At 36.6% G+C, this 23475-nt stretch overlaps 1 protein-coding gene across 5 annotated transcripts in view; it reads right to left on the reverse strand.

Annotated features, from left to right (window-relative positions):
* The window catches only part of CAMSAP2 (calmodulin regulated spectrin associated protein family member 2), a 116634-nt gene that overhangs the window by 75799 nt on the left and 17360 nt on the right, over nt 1-23475 (reverse strand). For all 5 annotated transcript variants that reach the window (XM_038541931.1, XM_038541929.1, XM_038541933.1 and 2 more), the window contains exon 2: nt 17613-17872. In XM_038541931.1, coding sequence (XP_038397859.1) covers nt 17613-17872 — 260 coding nt within the window. The remainder of the gene's footprint in view (nt 1-17612; nt 17873-23475) is intronic.

Here is a 23475-nt window from a genome sequence, read left to right on the forward strand (position 1 = left end):
GCCAAATGCAATAAAACTCTGAATCAACTTTTATAATTGAAAATTTTCTAGCTCCATACATTCCAATTACATAGTGAAAGAATATGAGCAAAAACCTAAAAGCTATTGCAACTGGATTCAGTTTCTAAAATACATCCTTAGTATTTAGAGGCCTATCCCATGCATGCTTCACTCCAAGAAAACAAACTGGTAAAAATACAGGTGCAAAATATGAAACAGAATTGTTAAATTTTATTTTTTTAATTTCAGCTTTACTGAAGTAAAATTGACATATAAATGGGTAAGAAACTTAAAGTGTACATATACTTTATTAGATATTCCTATCTTGATTGTTAAATTTTAACAACACAGCTGAACACAAGAATCAAAGGTAGAGAAAGGAGTCAGCAAGTGAGCTAACTAAAACCAAAAGTCTATGGTCTTTTCCCCATGATTATTTGAAAGCAGAGACACTTATCATGTTAAAATGATGAAATAGAAAGCCAACAACCTAATCACTTCATCAGATTCTATTATAAATTCCAAAAGCTCCAGAGCATCCTCCAGAATACCTAATACTAGAAGCTCAATAAATACGTGCTTCAGGAAGAACTGCAGCTCACTCTATCCAAATCTGTAGAAAAACCAAAACCAAATCTCCACTTCTCTCTTGGTAGCAATTCAAAATGACCTTTCTTTCAAAATATACTTAATTCTTAATTTAAATATTCACCTTCACTGATTCAGTATCTTTTCTGGGCTAGATGCTGGAAATATGATCGACATGGCCCTGTCTTTGAGAAACTGATTCTATAACAAAAAGCACACTTTCTTTTAGCCTTGCTTGGGTAGAACTACTGTAAAGTATTAAGAATTTGATTTGTGGACTTTCACCTTGCCTCCAATATATATAAATAAACTAAAATCTATAATCCATCTTTTGTAAAACATGACTTATGAAAGTTTCCAAAAACAGGCTTTAATAGATAACGTTGTTCAGTACTTGTAGTCTATCAGTACCATCTTTCTTCAACTTATGAAAGAAACAAAAGTCTTAATAATGGAGATAAAACTAAACATGGTAATCACTTCACAATACATATATCAAATCATTATGTTGTACACCTAAAATGTGTATCAATTATACCTCAATAAAAATAAAACACTGAAAAAGTGGAGATAAATGCAATATTCCTTTCAGATTATTACATAACTTTCACCGTGTCTCTTCCAACTAATTCTAAGTGTGTTTTTGACGTAGCTTTACCATATAGACAAAAAATTGAATCCTTTTAATCATAAAGTTGGCTTAAGGAGAAGGAAATATTCTTCTCTTCTGAGCACCCCCTACCTTCCCTATACTCTATACCCAGGAAAGAAAAAGTGCTAACAAAATAGACTCCAAAACACTGACTGGGCCTCCACATTTTGCAGGGATGGTGTATTCAAATATCAAGGTCAGCATCAAGTCCTATGTGGTCTCCTCTTTGTTGGCTGCCCACGTGGCTGCAGTGTTCATGACCCCAGAACCTGCTCCCTTAAGAGGGAAGGCCAGTCATCCTTCTCTTGTTCTCTCTTCCCTATGACCAGTAAGATGTAAGAGGAGCTCTCTTACATTGTTGGTGGAAATGCAAACTGGAAAACAGTGTGGAGATTCCTCAAAAATTGGTAACAGAGGGCAGCCTCAGTGGCGCAGCGGTTTAGGGCCGCCTGCAGCCCAGGGCGTGATCCTGGAGACCCTGGATCAAGTCCCACGTCAGGCTCTCTGCATGGAGCCTGCTTCTCCCTCTGCCTGTGTCTCTGCCTCTCATTCTCTCTCTGTGTTTCTATGAATAAATAAATAAAATCTTAAAAAAAAAAACAGAACTACCCTATGACCCAGCAATTGCAGCAATTGGTAAATATCCAGCAATTCCTGGGTATTTACCCCAAAGCTACAAATGTAGTGATCCCGAAAGGGCACCTCCACCCCAATGTTTATAGTAGCAAAGTCCACAATAGCCAAACTATGGGAACAGCCCAGATGTCCAATGACAGATAAATGGATAAAGAAGATGTGGTCTATATACACAATGGAATACTACTCAGCCATCAAGAAAGATGAAATCTTGCCACTTGCAATGATGTGGATGGAACTAGAGGATACTATGCTAAGAGAAATAAGTCAATCAGAGAAAGACAATTATCATTGATCTCACTCATATGGAATTTAAGAAACAAAACAGAGGATCAGAGGGGAAGGGAAGGAAAAGATAAAACAAGACGAAATCAGAGAGGGAGACAAACCATAAGAGACTCTTAATCACAGGAAACAAACTGAGGGTCACTGGAAGGGTGGGAGATGGGGTATCTAGAGGCATAAGGAGGGCACCTTTTACCTCATACACCTTATACACCTTATGATGTACTGAGTACTGGGTGTTATATAAGACTGATGAATCACTGACCTCTACCTCTGAAACCAATAATATATGTTAATTAATTGAATTTAAATAAAAACTTTTTTTTAAAGATTTTATTTATTTATTCATGAGAGACAGAGACAGAGACAGAGAGAGAGAGGCAGAGACACAGGCAGAGGGAGAAGCAGGCTCCATGCAGGGAGCCCAATGTGGGACCTGATCTCGGGTCCCCAGGATCACAACCCAGGCTGAAGGTGGAGCTAAACCACTAAGCCACTGGGGCTGCCCAATAAGAACATTTTTAAAAAGGTATTAAGAGGATCAATGTGAAATCCAAGTTCTTTCTCCCTCCTTTAAAACCTTTAAAGGTTTTCCAAGTAACAGGGCCAGAGGCAGCACCTGCCTGGACCCAGTCTTCTCCCCACTCCTGTTCTTCCTTTCTTCCTTCCTCACCTTCTCACTGCCTGTCCCTCCTTCAGCTTCTCACTCAACTTCCCCACTCTTTCTACCACTGGCCAACCAGTTCTCTATTTTCTCCAGCCCTTCCTGCACACTCACCCAGGCTTCTCTCTCTTACTTTCAGGTTCCTTTTCCTCTGAAATAGGCAGGATAGCCATTGACCCTACTGAGTAATAAGTCCCATGTTTGGCTGTTACAGGAACATAAAGGACATCTTATTACTACTTGGTTCTAGGCCAGTGTAACAGAGGACAAAAAGAGCTCTTTTATACTTGGTGCAGTGTAGCTTACCAAATTCTGCTCTAGGGGCTGGAACCAAACCTGAGCTAACAATAAAATGTTTTCTTTGTCTTGCTTTGCTTTCTCTGCCTTTTCTTTCAAGTACTTCTCTACAAAGCAACCTGAAGTCTACGTCAAAAGACAAATGTTCCTGAGCTCCCTGACCAAATAATATAAGAGCACCCAACTTCCTGCATTTTCAACACCCAAGACAACTCATTTTCTCAAAAGAATAAGTTTGGTAGAACTTTTTGATATAAGGAAGAGGCTTTTGAATATCCTTATCTGTTCATTTACTGCTTCACCATGCAAGAAGTACTGATTTTATATTAATATATAGCACTCTTGTATTTTTTAAAGTTATCGCATACATCTTATCCAGTCTTTTCTCAAGTTATTTTGTCCTACTATGACATTACTATATTAAAATACTGACAATCTTGAAAAAGGAAGCTTCTCTGCTACGCTATAATTACTATAATGGCTTTTAATGATTACCCACCTTCTTTTCCCTAAGTGCTTTCATTCAGTCCCATGGACTTCAAATGTTGGTGACTCTCAAATTTAAATCTCTACACAGGACATCTGAACTTCAGACTCATATATTCAACTACCTGGCAGCTGGAAGGCATTGAGGACTTTACAGGTCTAAAATACAATTCCTGATTTTCCAGATGCCTCACCCCACCCCTTTTCCCTCTCTCACCTTCTATACCTACTATCTATCTACAAAGCAACCTGAAAGCACTTTTTAAAAAGTAAACCAGATCAAACTCCTTGTCCTACCTAAAATCCTCCAATGATTTCCATGTACACTCAGAATAAAATTCAAACTTCTTATCATGGTCTACAGGGCTCTCTACCTGCTTTACCTACAATCTTTATCTCCATCTACTCTATCAATCTTGCTCATGACTAACCTCAGTGGCCTTCAGTCCCTGAAGCATACCAAACTCACTCCTACGTCAAGGCCATTAACCTCACTGTTCCTTTTGCCTCAAATGTTCTTTCTCCAGATTTCACATGCTCATCCTTCTGGTATTTTGAGTCTCAGTTCAAATGTCAACTCTCTAGACAGGACTTCCCTAACCATCTCCTATGAAAATAGCATGTTCCACTTCCATGTTCTAGCCCCTTCTTGATTTGTTTTCACAGCATTTGCCATGATCTGAAATTGTTACAATTTGTTTAGTTTTTTACTGCTCATCTTTGCTACTAAAATATTAGCTCTAAGAAAGCAAGAGCTTGATATGTCTTATTACTTCATGCCTTGCCCAGGCCCAGAAAATTTTTCAACAAATATTTACTGAAAGAAACAAGTATTTCATATTGTACAAATTATATCATTTTACAGTAAATAAACACAATCCTAAAACTTCAATTCCTGAAAATGTTTCCTCCAGGATATTCTTAGTTAGGAATCTTATAATCCAGACACAAAGTTTATTTATTTTGTGGATGACCTACCAACTCAGGGCCTTCGATTTGTTCTGTCACCAGTGATCTTTCTCCTTATTTTTGCCTGGCTCCTTAACATGTAGATCCCTGCTCAAACACATTCCATGTAAGGATGCCCCTAACCATTCTAACTAAAGAGAATAGCACACAACTGCTTCAGATCACTCTAGCACATTATCCTGCTTTCACCTTCTTCGCAGCCCTTACTCTTCTCTAAAGTCACCTTTCTTTACTTGTTTGCTTACCAATAAAGTAGAATTTATAAATTCAAGAAAACAGTAATCAGCACTCTTACATCCCTGCATGTTTATTAAAAGAACTTCCCTCAAAAGAAAGATGGACCCTGGGACAGCTTTGTAACATAGCTCACTGGGTAACATAGCTCACTCTTTTTTTCAGAACAGTACAGACTCAGAAGGGATCTGAATATATAAAGATTTTTTTCTTTCTATTACAGAAGCTCATTTATCCAGATATATGAACGCAACAAGCATCCAAATGGAACACTTTTCACATCACTGACATCAGTTAAAAACAATGTTAAACTGCTATAATCTACCACACTGCAAAAATGATTTGGCATCATGGGGCTGCGGTGGGAGATCAATCTGTTCAGAACAGACTGGGGGTATAGATGGCTACAGACTGCTCTACAGCAAAGGACTGTAATTGTGCAAATTAGAAAAACCTACATTTCTATGTCAAAGCTGCAAAGCACCTCAATCTCTGTTTCAATTATATACGTGTGTATAACTATATAGCAATCATTGTGTATCACATATAAATATAAACCACTGGGCAGCCTGGGTGGTTTAGCGGTTTAGCGCCGCCTTCAGCCCAGGGTGTGATCCTGGGGACCTGGGATTTTGAGTCCCTCATTGGGCTCCCTGCTTGGAGCCTGATTCTCCCTCTGCCTGTGTCTCTGCCTCTCTCTTTCTCTCTGTGTCTCTCATGAATGAATAAATAAAATCTTTTTTAAAATTAATTAATTTTTTAAAAACCACTACATCTACAGACATTTAGCAACCTACAATCAATAGTTATCTTTTTTTGTTTTAAAAGATGAAAAGCCCTAGTTAATATATATTTAATTATCTTCAGTAAACATCAAAAATTACTGCTGGCAGGTCTATAACATCAGACGACTCCTTAAGCACATCTTAGCTTTTGCTACTTTGAGTTATGAGGATGAAATTACAAACAAAAAGAATATAAAATCTTCATTATTCCAAAGTGAATTATCATAACATTAGCTGGAAAAGATATATGTATCCCCATATTCATTATAGCGTTGATATTGTAAATATCACAATAACCAAGATATGGAAACAACCTAAGTGTCCATCAATGGATAAAGAAAGGATGAAATGTGAAAACACACACACAGACACAGAGTACTATCCAACCAAAAAAAGGAATTTTTTTGACAACTGTGACAACAATGGACTTTGAGGGCATATGCGAAGTGAAATCAGTCAGAGAAGGACAAATATCATACAATCTTACTTATATGTGACACGTAAAACAAAAATAACAACAACAACAAAAAAAACAAGCTCACAGATACAGATAACAGATTGGTTGTTGCCAGGAGGTGGGGATGGGGATGGGCAAAATTGGTGAAGGGGGTCAAAAGGTACAAACTTGCATGACTTAAATAAATCATGAGGATGTAATGTGCAGCATGGTGACTATAGTTAGTAGTACTGTACTGAATTATTTAAAAGTTCTAAGAGAGTAAATCTTAAAAGCCCTCATCACAAGAAAAAGAAAATTTGGTAATTATGTATGATGACACATGTTAACTAGTCTTACTATGGTTATTTCACAATATATACAAATATCATCATTATGCTGTACAATTGAAACTAATATTATATATCAATTATACCTCAATAAAAACATTTGGAAAAATAAATTATCTGGTTTATAGACAAAGTTTGAAGCAACTTTTTCCATCATCTTTAGATGCTGTGAAAAGCTGAATTAAAGAAAAAGAAATTGCACCTGAAACTGTAGTGCATACTACATTTCAAGTCAAATAAAATGATTGAAATTTTTTGAATTGGGACATAAGATAGATATCAAAGTCCCATTTCAGTAAAACTAATTGGACAGCAGTATACCACTGAGATTAGATAACATAAATCTTAAGGAGGCAAGTCCACATAGAAACTCATACAAACTCTCTTCTCATTAAAACAGAAGCTACTGGTAATTGCATATTAAAAAATATTTTTATTTATTTTTTTAAAAAGATTTTATTTATTTATTCATGACAGACACAGAGAGAGAGAGAGGCAGAGACACAAGCAGGCTCCATGCAGGGAGCCCAACGTGGGACTCGATCCCAGGTCTCCAGGATCACACCCCGGGCTGCAGGCGGCACTAAACCGCTATGCCACCAGGGCTGCCCTAAAAAATATTTTTAAGAAAAGCATGGGTATAGTATTTAGTTTTCAATACCAACACGGTCATTTACTGCTCTTTTCTAGAAAATAAAGCAATTTAACTAAATTGGTTTTTAATGTGGGTTTATAATCCATCCATGGGTCATACATGAAGTCAATTCAGTTAGTTATAATAATATTTTTTTTCCAGCTAGAATAGAACAAAAATCAAGTTAAAAGCACAAATATTTTTGCTTCTGTAATAGATGTGTAACTAAGCAAACTAGGTGTGGTAAATACATTTGCAGTAAAATGTACTTCTGTGAGTCACAGTCAAAAGGATTTCATAACTCCAGACCAAATGATTGCCAGGGTCTTTCAGCTCTAAAACTTTATTGCTAAAATGTGTCCTTGACTTGGAAAAAAAAAAGTCAATGGATGGCTTCTTCTTTATTTAATGTTTAGCTACAGTTCTTTTTAATACAAGCAACAGAATATAAATGTTAAATTAACTATGCTAATAGTTAGCATAGGGACTTATTGAGAGGGCACTGGAAGAGCTAACCACTAAGCTCAGGGAGGACAGAAACTGAGGAGCGCTGGGGACCTCAGCAGTGGGAGTTCACAGTCTTCGCCTAGGGAACCGCCTCTGTAGGATGGGGTGGCTCCAACCACTACTATGACTGTGCTGTGATTCTCCCTCCATCTGGGTTTTCAGATTCTCAGTAAACCAATCAGCCCACCATTCATCAGGTATCTCAACTCTTAGATAAATCAGCAAAGGAGCAGGGAAAGATGCATACACACGGTCTCTGGGGAAATAAGAAATTGTCCACTATCTCAATCTGTCTAAAACATCAGATCTTTGTGGCCAGAAATTAACAAATCATTTATTGAGCCCTGACTAAACAAGACCTAATACCTGGTTCAATATATAAATATATATAATAAATACAACACTAAAACATCAAGTTGTACACCTTAAATACATGCAGCTTTTGTTGAACAAAAACTGAGTTCAACAGAGTGAAATCAAGTGAAAATGTTTTCAACAGATAGAAAGGAACTTGGATTTTATGTAAGAACAATTTTTCAATATAATGAACAGACACTGAACATTATAATAAACATTTTTAATTTCATATGTTCTTAAAAACTTAATTAGAAGTCCTATTTTTTAAACCAGTGTTGTAAAAATAAATCCTAAAATATTTTTAAATAAAAATACTATTTTGCAAAGTGAATCACTCTATTTCTTAAAATTTACACCTTTATATATTGTGGTAACTAGAGGAGATACATTCCCTACATAAGAAAAGAGTACCTGCTACGGTCTTGGATGTTTGTGTTCCCCCAAAATTCATATGCTGGAATTCTAAAGCCCAAAGCAATGGTATCAGGAGACAGGGCCTCTGACATATGATTAGGTCATGAGGGCTTTGCCCTCATGAATGGGATTAATGCTCTATAAAAGAGGCTCCAGAGAAATCCCTGCCCTTTCTACCATGTGAGGACATAATGAGAAACTGGTAGTCTACAACCCAGAAGGAGGTTTTCATCAGAACCCAACCATGCTGATCCTTGATCTTGGCCTTTCTAGCTTCCAAAACTGTGAAAAAATAAATTTATTTATAAATTGCTCAATCTGTGGTATTTTGTTACAGCAGCGTGAACAGACTAAGACAGGCCCGTTAGTCAGTGACCAAAACAATTCCCTTTGTTCCTTGCTATTTCTGTTCTTGGAATCCCCCTCCATTGAGGCACACTCTCTGTGTGACATCCTACTTCATGCTGACATTCCCTATGGGTCTCCCCAGAAGCAATGCAGATTAAAATGCACAAGAACAGAAAAAAGGATGGCAGCAGAATGTAAAATAAGCACTGGGTTCAGAGTCAGGAAGACCTGGGAACTGCCTCTGCTCTGTCACTAACTAGCTATTTGATCATGATCTGTTCACTGCCTCTTTCTATAACTGTCAGAGGGAACTTAAAGAAGTATCTATTAAATAAATCCATCCATAAGTTATTTCTCACTTGAAATAGGGCAGAGATGATGATAACTGCCCTATTTATCTTTTCTGGGTGTTAACAAAAAAAAAGCATAAACTATGAAGCAAAAAAATTTTTTTAAATTAATAAATTATTAACAATGAAACCGTTTTTTTAACTGAAGTATAATTGACATATTAGTTTCAGATATATAACATGACTCAGTATTTGTATATATTATTTTTTTTCAATTTTTATTTATTTATGATAGTCACAGAGAGAGAGAAAGAGAGAGAGAGGCAGAGACATAGGCCGAGGGAGAAGCAGGCTCCATGCACCGGGAGCCCGACGTGGGATTCGATCCCGGGTCTCCAGGATCGCGCCCTGGGCCAAAGGCAGGCGCCAAACCGCTGTGCCACCCAGGGATCTCAGTATTTGTATATATTATGAAATGATCACAATAAGTTAACATCCATCACCATACACAGTTACAGAATTTTTCTAATGAGAACTTTCAAATTTACTATCTTAGCAAGTTTCAAATATGCATTATAGTATAATTAACTGTAGTCACCATTACAACCCCATGACTTACTTTTAACTCTAAGTTTGTATCTTTTGAGCTCTTTTCATCCCTTTTGCTCACACCCAACCTGCTGCCCTCTGACAACCACCAATCTGTCCTCTGTATCTATGAGCTTGGTTTTTGTTTATTTAGATTCCATATACGATCTCACTTTTTTTCCTATTTGCTTGCTTGGCTGGATTTTTTGAAGGCCATCTGGTGTAAATGGGATAAGCATGACTTTGGAGACAGCAGATTCAAGTTTAAATCCTACCATCATGTTTTATCACCTGTTTGGCCTTGGGCAAATTAATGCACCTTTGGGGGTGTCAGTTTCCTCACCTATACAACAGGAATACTAACACCTCTCTCACATATTGCATTAACAACCAACATTTGTCAAGTATGCTCAACTCTGCTTATTCCTCACTTCATTCTCACAAGTCTAGACAAGTCTCCACACTGCAACTCTTTGAATTCCACATAATCCCTAATGTCTTACAAAAGCATCTTTAGGGCAGAAATTAACTACTTCATCACCAATGCCTAACCTAGTGTACAAAGTAGAACTGAATAAGTTTATTATATCAATGAATTCCCATCCATCTTTGTGGTAAATATGTAAGAATAACATAAGCTATTCTAACAAAATACATATTAATTTTATTTCATTTCTCTGTACACACACTCACTTTTACTTTTATACACTCTTTTTTTTCCAACAGGTACTAAGAAGAAAAGAGAACCTTAGGACAAGACAGAGTCATCTTTATCTTTCCCATCAAAAATAAGAGATTTAGGAATAGTAGCTGAAGATTTTAAAACTATAAAGCTATCCCTTTACTTCTGGGGTTTTTTTTGGTTTTTATCATTATTAGCTAAAAATATCAGGGTTCAAAAACACCAGGAATAACAGAGGATGGGGAGGCTAACATCTAGACCCTGAATCTCTGAGAAGAACAGCAAAAAGCTATCTTTTCCCAACTTCTAGTAGTTAACCACCTATTAATCAGATTTAGCATAAGGGATGAAATTTTTTTGCCAGTCCTATTCTAGCTTCTCCATTTCCCAGCTCTGAGGAGTCAAAAATCACCTCAGAAATCCTCCCAATCAAACCCTCTTCTGCATCTCAACAACCTCTGCTTTTAGTTCAGGTCCCTGGCTATTTTAATAGCCTCCTCAGTGCTCTCTCTTTCATAATACCACCAGAGTGACTTTCTGTAACACAAATCTGATGGTATCCTCTCTGGTTTAAAACCCTATACTAGGTGGCTCCCTATCATTTCCAGGGTAAATACACCCTTGGCATGACATCAAAGGTCATTCATGCTCTGTCCCCATCTAACTCTCTGGTCTCTTTTCTCCTCATTTCCTAACATGTGCCTAATTCTAAAGCTACAATCAAACTTCTTGCTTTTCCGTAAGCATATCATGATGCTCTCACACTCCCTTTTAACATCCTGTTATACTTCCACATACACTACATTATAACATGTCCTTCTTTGCCTACCTGGTAAATTCCTTCAAAATTCAATATAAGAGTAGGACCAAGTTTGGTGCCTCTGTACTCCTAAAATATATGTATTATAGTTTAGTTATTTTTCTACTATCGCCAGTAAAAAACAAGACCCTGCAGGATAGAAACTCTTTTAATCATAATAGATAATATACAGTACATAGCAGAAGTTCCAATAAACTAAATAAGTTAATAAAAGGCCTGACTTTGGTTTTATCATAAATACAAAGGGTTGTGAGACCATCTGGCAAAATAAACACCCGTCATCAAGTTATTCCTATGAGAAAGTAAACCTGGAGTTCTAAATAAATTATTACAAATAAACACTGAACACAGGAATATAATAAACATGGTTGTAAAATATCAAAAGATAACATGAATTGGTAACTAAGGTGTATATGTTACCTGAAAATAACGGAACATGATTAGTGGGAAAGAAAAAACTGAGATCCAGCACTGTGGGTAAATTTTAAAAACCCTCTTTAACAATATCTATGGGAATTTAAAATAATAATTCTTACAGACAAGTTCTGTTCTTAACTTTGCAAGGCATTATTATATAAAGGTAACTAGAAATTAATATCCATGACTGTAATGTTTACATTTATATAATCCTCCTCCTTTGACGTGCAATTTTTAATTTTCTGAAGTAGGGGCAAAAATTTTTAAAGCTTCCACATGAGTAAATTACACGGAGTTCCAACAGATGATGGCACCATGGAAATCCGTAAGAACGGCTGCCAAACAGGACCAATATGTTGGAGAAGAGCAGGCAGTAAGACCAAAAAAAAAAAAAAAAGGAACAACACAATGTTCCTGAGATCAGCTTCTCTGTCCTCAACACCAGTCATATATCCAGCAAAAATAATGGTGACAAGGGAATTACCTTGCACATTCTTAAAATCAAGAAACTCACATCCACCCAGACAGGCTCTATCATAACTCTGTCCCATCATCCATGAAAAGTCAAACAAGTCAAAGGCTACAGTTATTCCCTAGTACACAAAATTAACATAACCTTCAAGACAGGTACATAATGGGTAAATTACTTTGAAAAGAAGCATGGGCAAATTACCAAGATTTTAAACCACCAGGCAGATTTCTTGGTAGCATACCCCTTCTACTTCCTTCTACCTCTCCACTTCCTACTTTCTCCTATTATCGTAGTTCAATTACCTTCCCATTACTCAAAGACCAAAAAAAAAACAAACGTAATGGTTAACATGGGTTTCGCTTTTTTGTTTTGTTTTTTACGATTTTATTTTTAAGTAATCTCTACAACCACCATGGGTCTCAAACTTACAACCCTGAGATCAAGAGTCACATGCACGGGGCTCCTGGGCGGTTTAGTCAGTTAAACATCCGACTCTTGGTTTCAGCTCAGGTCATGATTTTGTGATTATCAGACTGAGCCCTGCGTCAGGTTCTGTGCTCAGCACAGTCTGCCTCAGATTCTCTCTTCCTCTCCCTCCTGCTCTCTCTAAAATAAATAATAAAATAAAAAAATGATAAAAAATAAAATAAAATAAAATAAATAAAATAAAATAAAATAAAATAAAATAGTTGCATGCCTTACCAAATGAGCCAGCCAAACACTCCTAGAACATGGGATTTATAGCTAAAGTGGAGATGGTCTGAATCCTGCCTTTACTAGTTTACTAGGATTGCTCTGTGACTTTACTTAGGTTCTCAAACTCTCATTCCTCATCAGTGGAACAGAGACAATATATTTTCCTGTTAGGGTTGTCCTAAGAATTAAATTATGTGAGATACAATATATAAAGTGCAATCACTCCACATGGCACAGCCAACTAAATAAAAAGAGCCACTAGAGAGTATGAGAAGTGAACAAGTACACAGATAGATGTAAGCAAATCAGAAAGATCTGAGAACTAATAACTGGTGTATTTTACACTAAGATGACAGTGTAAGAGATCACAAAGTGTTTCCCAGTATTTTGTAATGTTTTATTTGTTTACTGCAGGCAAGGAAAAAACAAATCAACAAAGCACCACCACCATCAGCAGTACCACCAATAAAGACCAAAGAAAATAATAAAAACTTTATTCCATGATCTTGTAACCCACAAAAAAGTTTAAAAATCCTTAACTTCAGCTCATAGCCTCTTCATGATCTAACCTTAACCTATTTTTTAGCCTCATCTCACTTTTATGCCTCCATGTAGTCAACACTGTCACTTGTAATACATAACCTACTCTCACAGTTCAAACTTGAGTCAAATAACTCCTTCAACTTGGTTACCATGCTCACCTCATCCCTTTTCCTACCCACTGAAACCCTCTTAGTCATTCTGTCCCATTTTGTCCCTCCCTGATCTGTCCTAGCAGGAATCATCATAGCTACTCCTTGATCCCCTGTTGCTTAAACTTACATTTAGAGCACCCATTTCACACTAATTAGTGTTTTTCTGCAGGCTTCTTCTTCATCCTAAGCTCAATGTCATTCAAGGGGAGGTGTTAATGGTCAGCTGAATGCAGACCACGAAATGTGATAAAATGAAGTAACACTCCTTTACATATACAAATATCCTTCTTCAAAGTAAAAAAATATTTCTGTCATCTTTCTGTCTTAACCACAGCTTCACTGGCCTTCCATTACAACAAAGCAGTTTACTAGCTAGCAAGCACAAATCCAACAACTTTCTAGCTTATATTTTCTGAATACCCAAAAACATCATCCATTATAATAATACTGATACTTCAAAAGAGAACATTTTATGATTTACTTATCAAATGACCTAACAGTCCACTTTAATTTCCATTAAAGAAACAGGATATTCAATCTTTTTTTGGTAGTCATTAAAAGCAAGCACATCAAAATAAATGTTTGTTTATAATGATTGTCCCAAACAAGGTTTAATTTAAAACGTTCTTTTGCAATCATATGAAAATCAATCTCATTATTTAATACCACACATACTATATTCCTATACACACACACATATACACATATTTAAATAACTGACTTTTACAAATATCAACTCTTATATCCCATATATGATTAGAAAGTTGATTCACAACCAAGAGTTTGATTTGTAACCAGACTACGGTTTAAGACAGTTAAGTAAACATGACTTCAAATATTTAAGTGCATAAATTTGCTTCAGATAAGAGCACTGTAAATGAAAAAGTAACAATTCTAACTCATTCAGATTCTAACTTTTGTTTTGCTAGTGTATTTATACTTCTACCTTAACAAATCACTTAACCTCTCTAAATTCTAAGTATCACACATATAAAATGACTCTGCATTAGACCAAATTTCCCATACATTCTTGATCATAAAAATCACCCAGAATACCTGTTTAAAAATACACATCCAGGGCAGCCCAGGTGGCTCAGCGGTTTAGCGCCGCCTTCACCCGGGGCCTGATCCTGGAGACCCAGGATCGGGTCCCACATCGGGCTCCTGCATGGAGCCTGCTTCTCCCTCTGCCTGTGTCTCTGCCTCTCTCTCTCCCTCTCTATATCTCGAATGAATAAATAAATAAATAAAATCTTTTAAAAAAAATACACATCCAGACCCCTCTTCTAAAGGTTCTAATGTCAGTTCTAGTAAGAAGACCGGGGGAGTCTATACAAAGTTCCCAGGTACTCACATTTCCCAGGTTCCTCATCACTGGAAAGTTTTATACATACTGGTTTCTGATTTCTAAAAGCTCCTCCTGGCTATAAAATTCTATGAATTTAAGATTTTTATGATACTCAGCAACTCCTCCAGCCTAACCTGCTGATATTGAATGCAATATACATGCAAATTCATCTTGCTATGGAACAAAGTTTGAAATCTTCTCTGTACTCTTTTTTAGTATCTGACTCCGTTTGCTACCAGTCCTTCAATTTTCACATCACCCTAGATACCAGTATTATCTTGACAAATAATTTGATAGATAAGGTGATTTGCACTCAGCATACTTCTGATTGAAAGATGTTCCCCTGTGATTTTAATGTATACAACTCTTCTCTAGTAACCCATTCAATCATACACTTAATGCTGATTTCAAGCACGCACTAAGGTTAGTTCTCAGAACAGTATGTATAGCACTGTGATTGTATTTTGTTTGCATTTGTCTTTTACTTACATTTTTAATATTCAATAGGCAGATCCTAACTATAATCCCTTCTCAATCCTACAGATACTGATTATGTGCTGAATGAACTTTAATACATTATAATTATTAACTGGCTTTAAAGCACAATGTCTAAAATAATTCTCATTGATGTAAATATAGAAGAAAATATTTTAAAGGCTGTACTCTCAAAAATCTCTGTAAAAGCTGTGTGATAAAAAAAAGCATACGTTCTCCAACATGTGTTCACATTACAAAAAAAGGCATTCCTCCCAATCTGTACCTACCTCAAAATTAATAAAATCTGTTTAGTCAAACCTGCTTTATATTTAAGTTGATAAGTCCTATCACAATGCAACTTTTCCAAAAGGCTGTAAGGCATATAAAAATGAAGATCCCAAAAGTATGAAGATAATTTAGAGATGAAAGCAAGGCATGGGATTGGGAGTCAATATATTCAGTGTAATTAAACACACTATTTTTCATTATACTTCCCAAAAAGCAAGACAAGGAAGAAAACTGAAATTTATTACTCTTATTACTCTAAAACCAAACAAAACAGTTTCTTAAGGAACAAAGTTTTTAACAGTACTCTGATAAATTTTCTCACGTAGGTTTTAGAAAAGTAGTAATATATTACAACGTCACCAATCAAAATTTCACAGCAATTGAGAAGCTTTAAATCCAATTGTAACAAAAGCTTAAAGTATACACTTAAAATACACGTCAATAAATGTGACACTGCAAAGGGTCAAGATGATGTAGTCAAACATGAAGTGTTCTAAAAACCAACAGAAGTTAGAACCAGATAAAGAGCAATTCTGTATCACTTAAAGCATGGTATTTATCAAATTTAAATGTATTCACAGCTATCACCAAGATCGAATACAGTGCAAAAGAAATACCAATGTAACTAGCAGTCTTCCAAACCCCTCACTTTTTAATTATTAAAATATCTTCATATTTTATCTTTACATGCACCAAACTGCACTAGGCAAATAATCCAGAAAACGTCAAGTTTGTTTCTTTCTTATTCAAGAGAATCTAAAAGAGATAATAGGTTACCTAACAGATTTAACCATATTTGAAAGCAATACAAATTCACAAAGTCATTGATGTGCTTTGTAACGATCTATTTGGCCTTGAAATAATAGAAGTGGAAATAATCATAATGGGAGCATCCAATCACAGTGATTCTAGAAAGGTTGAATGTGAGATACTGCTAGAACACCTATGTAGAATTCTGCTCACCCCTGGTGCTGGCAAACTGTTTACATATACGATATGTACCCAAAGCAGACATGCAAAAATCAAAGGGTAACTGTAGGTAAATTTAAAGCCATCAGTGAAAGCTGAAAATCTCTTATTGGATAATAAACATTCTTAGTTATCCTTAATATAAATCTATAAATTAATTAACCAAATTTTTCTTGAGACATTATTCCCTACTCCTCATAACAAAATATTTTTTTTAAAGAAGGAAAATAGGTAGAAAGTAGGTCATTACCTCATTTAGTACTAGATGTGTTAATTTTTGTTCACCCTTCAACTTTATAATTTTGTGTATTCTCAATATATTCTTCTACATGTATCTTTCCCCTTCTACAACTAGTTTCATATAAGAGCATGAATTAATCAAATGTGCAGATCTGTTTTTCCTTCTAATACATTCTTGATGACACTTAGCGTTTTGTGAAGTTAAGCCAAAGGAGTACGCCAGACTGAAGCAGCATACGATGATCCTAAACTTTGGGTTTATCTCCAGAAACTATCATGACAAAGCTCCTGCATGCTTGTCATAGGCCAGTTTAGAGCCCTTCATTCACAAGAATGAATTAGTAGTTATTAAATTAAAATATATGATATGTAGAAATTTACCAAGAGGTCATTCAAGCATGTAAATAAACACTTAGAAATCTCGTATCTTTCCTAATGAGAATAAAATCAATACACTTTCTATGATGAGAAAAACAAGTTTTTAAATTAAATAAAAAATCACTTTAAAGTAGCTAGAGGGATCCCTGGGTGGCGCAGCGGTTTGGCGCCTGCCTTTGGCCCAGGGCGCGATCCTGGAGACCCGGGATCGAATCCCACGTCGGGCTCCCGGTGCATGGAGCCTGCTTCTCCCTCTGCCTGTGTCTCTGCCTCTCTCTCTCTCTCTCTCTCTGTGACTATCATAAATAAATAAAAATTTTTAAAAAAAATTTAAATAAATAAATAAATAAATAAATAAATAAATAAATAAAGTAGCTAGAAAGAACGTAATTGTTTCTCCTGTGTATCAGAATGGTACCATACATTCCAAAATAGTTTATCAAAATCTTCCTTTTTGTGGAAACAAGGTTTTAAAGAAAATGACAGTCTTTAAACTCTAGACAGAGATGACAATCCAATTTCAAAACATATTTCCCTCTCTTTTATAATACAATTCACATTCAAAGGTATGCACTTCAAACAAAGTAATCCTGGATATATAAAGACTCACCATCTGTATGGGTTTCTTGTGGAGATCTCGTTCAGTTACCAGTTTTTCCTGGTCAGTGACATAAAGACCTTTCTGTGCTAAAGCCTGGATTACAGCATCATGGCCCAAAAGGGGTTTTGCAGCATCACTCTTGAGAATGAGACTCCCAGCACGACAGTACAGTTCAGCTGATAGAAGCAAATTAACAACAGGTGGTTTGATGTGTTCCTGGTCATACTGATCGGTATAAAACGGTTCTCGAAGCTCCTCTGGCACATTTTCTATAAAGATTAAAGGCAAAAAAATTCTTATGTTTATAAAAGAAACACAATTTATTGAATAGTTATTATGTCACAGAAGATTCCTTTTCAAAATAACAGTAACTCCCAAAAACTAATTTCAGTACATTTCCTCACATTCAAGCAGTCAACCAGGAAATGCACTGTAACAGATACTGCAGGGAAATGCTAGGCCTTTCCAACTGACAGCATAAAATCATTTGCCCAAAGTTGTACAGCTAAGCACTTGCAAAACAGAGACTGCCTAACTTATTCTGTCCCTTTCTCAGGGTCTCTGGTCTCTCATCCTTCCTGCTTAGCCTGCTGAAGGTATTTAGGGGCAGTTACAGCTATAGTTTAGGGGAGAACTACTCTTAAAAATCCCTTAACCTAGTAAATCAGTGTTATCTCCACCTTAACACTCACTACTCCCCATTCTACCCCAAGAAGCCCTCTTGGACACCCAACAGACACATTAAATGGACACGTAGAGTTTACAAACAGGACATGAGAAGGAAACTAAAAATTTCAGAGTTTCTTTTCTGCTAGCCATTTCCCTTGAAGAACATCAAGTCCCACTCTCCCAATGTCTACTTCTAAATCAACCTTTAGGAGCTGCTTTTGCATCTGATGGCAGCCAGATTATTAAAAAAGCATAATAAACAAAACAATTCTCACTTTTTTGTTTTTTTTTTTTTTAGAGAGATTTTATTTATTTACTCATGAGAGACACAGAGAGGCAGAGACACAGGCAGAGGGAGAAGCAGGCTCCATGCAGGGAGCCCAATGTGGGACTCGATCCCGGCACTCCAGGATCACACCCTAGGCTGAAGGCAGGCACTAAACCACTGAGCCACCCAGGGATCCCCACTTCTCACTGTTTTACAAGTTTTCTTGTCTTTTCTACCTTGTATTTCTTCCTCTTCCTCCCACTTCTTACCTGGGCACTGTACTCTTAATCAAAGCCAAGACAAGAATGAGGTTTTGTCTTCCAAAAGGAAAGGTAGCCATCTAAGTTACAAGTTAACATGGAGCTACAACCGTAGAACCTGATAGCTCTGGCGTCACACCTAGCCAGTCCCTTGCCTGCCTTCTGTTTGGAACGTGAGGTCTAGAGGCCAGACATCCCCCATCGCTAATTTTAGGAGTCTTCTGAATAGGCAGCTTTAATATAATCGTAAAATAACCCCAAGTACTAATCAAAATGAGCATTTTTATTTTTTTAATTTTTATTTATTTATGATAGTCACACACAGAGAGAGAGAGAGGCAGAGACATAGGCAGAAGGAGAAGCAGGCTCCATGCAGGCTCCATGCACCAGGAGCCTGACGTGAGACTCGATCCCGGGTCTCCAGGATCACGCCCTGGGCCAAAGGCAGGCGCTAAACCGCTGCACCACCCAGGGATCCCAAAACGAGCATTTTTAAAATGTATTCACAAAGTATTAATATACTCTGTAGCAATTTTCACCCTAAAGTTTTTGAAGAGCTCTTATTATTTAGAAAAATATTTTCATCAGGGGTGCCTGGTTGGCTCAGCGGGCTAACTCTTATTTCAGCTCAGGTCACAATCTCATGAGTTGTGAAAGTGAGCTCCATGCTTAGCAGGAGTCTGCTCAAAGAGTCTCTCCCTCTGCCCCACCTCCCAGATGCGTGTGTGCACACGCCCTCTTCTCTAAGATAAAGAAATCTTCAAAAAATATGTTTTCTTCATACAATATTAATGATTTCATGTTCATTTTATGTACCATCATGGTTCTGGGGAAATTCACAGAATTAGAAATAATCCCCACCTTCAAAGAGCCAATAATCTACAAAAAGACTAGACAAATAAGCAATTCAGAAACAATGAATGATTAGGCACCAAATGAAAGAATTTAAGTGCTAAATGAACAACTGTTCTTTTTTTTTTAAAGGTTTTATTTATTTATTCATGAGAGAGAGAGAGAGACGCAGAGACAGAAGCAGGCTCCATGCAGTGAGCCTGACATGGGATTTGATCCTGGGTCTCCAGGATCATGCCCTGGGCTGAAGGCAGGCACTTAACCACTGAGCCACCCAGGAATCCCTGAACAACTGTTCTTAATGAATAATTAGGTGCTTAGAGTTCAAAGCAAGCAATATCGCAGTGGGCTGGCAAGATTTTATCCTAAAGAAAAAGGATCGGAGGAATGGTCAGAATTTGTTGAGTCAAAAAAAAAAGTCTCTAAACAGAAGGGGAGAGCGGGGAGAGAGAAAGGAAGAGAAGATGTGAAGAGACACCAAACTAAACAATTTGGGTGGAGAAAAGGATTCCTGTAGGTTAAGAGTAATAAAAGCAGGAAAGCTAGAATGGGAGGTTGGAGATAAGACAAAAGTAGTATCTCTTTCAAACATGAAGGCTTTACACAATAGCAAGGAATTGCTTACTGTTTAAAAGGAGAAGAGTGACACAGTAAGAATGAGGTTTGGGGGGCGCCTGGGTGGCTCAGTTCATTAAGCACCTGACTTTCGCTCAAGTCATTATTTCGGGGTCCTGGGATCGAGCCCTGCTCAGCAGGGAAATCTGTTTGTCCCTCTGCCACCCCCCCTGCTCGTTCTCTCTCCCTCAAATAAGTAAATAAAATCTTTTTTTTTTAAATAAAGAATGATGTTTGGGGACAATTAATTTGGTCTTCAATACTGACAATGGTAAAAATCAGACATAGATTATAAAAATAAGGAAACGAAGTTGAAAAACAGTAGTGAAAACCAAGAAATAGAAGAACTAACAAACCCAAAAGGAGCCAGGACTAAAGCAAAAGAAGGGGGTAAAGATGGCAGAGACTATTAGGCCTGGGTTACCTGGGAAATAGTGGTAACATTAATAGAAAAAAGAAAATCAGAGGAAGCACTAACTGTGGAAGCAAGATCATAAACTCAGTTTTAGATACGATGATTAGAAATGACAGCAAAAATATCAAAAAGGGGATATAGGACTCTGGAAAGAGGTCAAGAGTAGATATATCAATTTGGGACTTTGGAGACATCTAAAAATATCATCCTCATTTAATAAATGAAAACACCTTTCTTTTTCATAGCTACCTTAACCAGTAATGAGCCAGCCTTAAACTTAACAGCTGCCTCAGCATGATATATCAGCACAGGTATAAACTATAGAATAAGGTGTTGGTAAATTTAGTATCATAGGAAATACTATAGAAGTTATTTAGTAGAACTCTATTAAGAGAAATTAGTTGATCATAAGATAATTATTGTAAAATGTAGGCCTAATGGATTTTTATTTCCTGTAACAATAAAAAAAATGACTAATATAGGTGACTTGGTATCCAAACATAAGCTACGCAAAGAAAAGTGACTGCTAATTATCAGGGTTACAACCTTCTCCACTGTACCTGGATATCTACCTAATATTCATTTACTGCCTTTACATCCATTCTCACAATGATTTTTATAACTTGGTGAAAGTGGCAAATCAGACAATATGCAAATATATATTAAGAATATACTAATACTAAGGACTTTTATGTATTAAGACACTGTCCTAAACATGCCTTCTGTCATTTAATACTAACAATTCTCTTGTCCCCGTTTTACAGATAAGGAACCCAAGAATGGTTATCTTGCCAAGGACACACAGCTGATAAATGCAGAGTCCTAACTCTCAACCATCTAGCTAATAGCTTAAAAAGTAACAATGGTTTGCCAAAATTATTAGGCTAGAAGGTAGAAGACATGCAGCTGAGGGGCTATTTCCATTTTATTATGGCATGCCCACAAACTTAAGTTATAAAAGAGCAAGTTTTTAAAAGATCCTAATGCAAGGAAAAGGGAAAGGACCCATAGCAAGCCAAAGAATGTTTCACAAATATGATCCCCAAAAATGCCAAAAACACGTTTTCCCACTCCCAAAAGAATACAAGACTGCATGTTGAATATTATAAAATAGGTTTCAAAAACAAGTCTTCAAGATCTGAACATTAAGACTTCATTTTGCCAACTATACAAAACTATTTTGTTTGAAATTGCATCATATTGTGAAACAAATGAACTGAAAAAGCATTTTAGAAAACAATCAATCAAAGATAAGAGGTTTTACCCTCTCCTTCACCTCCAGAACACAAAAGGAAAAAAATTAATGCATAAGGAATGGATGAGTGAAACACCACTCCTAGAATTGCAAAGGATAAGAGACAAGTTTTTCTTGTGTACCAGGACTTAAGCAGACATACCTTAATCACATTATTATAAATCCTAACTAGATCTAAGTTTTGAAATTAACAATCACCTGAAATGCTTGAAGTACAAGTAAAGGGAGTAGACATAGTACGAGTAAAGAATTGCTCAAGGCAATTTTCTATAAAGATGGGTTACGGGCAGCCCAGGTGGCTCAGCGGTTTAGCGCCTGCCTTCAGCCCAGGCCGTGATCCTGGAGACCCGGGATCGAGTCCCACATCAGGCTCCCTGCATGGAGCCTGCTTCTCCCTCAGCCTGTGTCTCTGCCTCTCTTTCTCTCTGTGTCTCTTATGAATAAATAAATAAAATCTTAAAGAAAAAAAGATGGGTTACTAGTTGCACACATACGCCAGCAATGATACAGATTTCTTTAAAACAATGAAGAGGGGAATGCATTTTAGAAATATCACCACATTCAGCCATGAGAACATTGCCTTATTTTCCAAATCTAAAAAAAATTTCTCTAAAACAATTACTGAGAGAACTAATGAGTTGCAAAAACTCCAAATGAAAATAAAACATAGATCTTGAACTTGAAATTAACCAAACATAAATATGGTAAATAACATGAAAAAAATAGTACCAGTATCAGAGAAAGTTATAATAAGTCATTTTTTACTTATAAAAAATGGAAAAAATTTTTAAAATCCACTTTTGACAAAGATGCACCTTTCCACATGACTGGAGGGCAAGGTCCATGTCCTTTATCTTCTTGAGGATATAAATCCCCAGAACATATCTTAATGCCTAGTACATGGTAAGCACTCAACACATATCTGATAAACAAATAAAAATGTTACTTTAAAAAAAAAAGTAGTCATTAGCCTTGTCCTAATATTTTAAACCTCCCCTCAACTCCCAGATTCTGTGCTAATAATTATAACTTACTCCTTGTATCTGTCTTAAAAAACTTTAGAGTTATCTCCTAGGTCACTCTTCACTTCTGCAAAGAAGTAAAACCCTCAAAACCAAACCTCTTTTCAGTTAACCTACTTTCACTACCATTAGGAAGCAGCATGGTATAGTGGGGGAAATTCAGGCTTTGGGAATGTATAGGCTTTGGATTTAAAAAGATGAGTCTGAATTTTACCAGTTACCTGCTATGGGATTTTTGAACGCAATAATTAATTTCTGAGTTTAAGTTTCTCCATATTCTGCAGATGTGCCTCAATCTCCTCCTCCTCCTCCTCTCTCTCCTCTCCCCCAATGGCCCATTATGCTCCAGACACCCAAGTCTTTATGTTGCTATAGCACGTCTAGTTTGTGACTTTTGGCTTGTGCACTAGCTCTTCTGCTTCTCACATTCCTCGCTCTCACCTTACAAGCTCATTCCATTCAGATCTCAGCTAAATGTCACCTCCTCAGATAATACCTTTCCTGACTACCCAATCA

Source organism: Canis lupus, chromosome 7, assembly GCF_011100685.1.
Source record: "Canis lupus familiaris isolate Mischka breed German Shepherd chromosome 7, alternate assembly UU_Cfam_GSD_1.0, whole genome shotgun sequence".
NCBI lineage: Eukaryota > Metazoa > Chordata > Mammalia > Carnivora > Canidae > Canis > Canis lupus.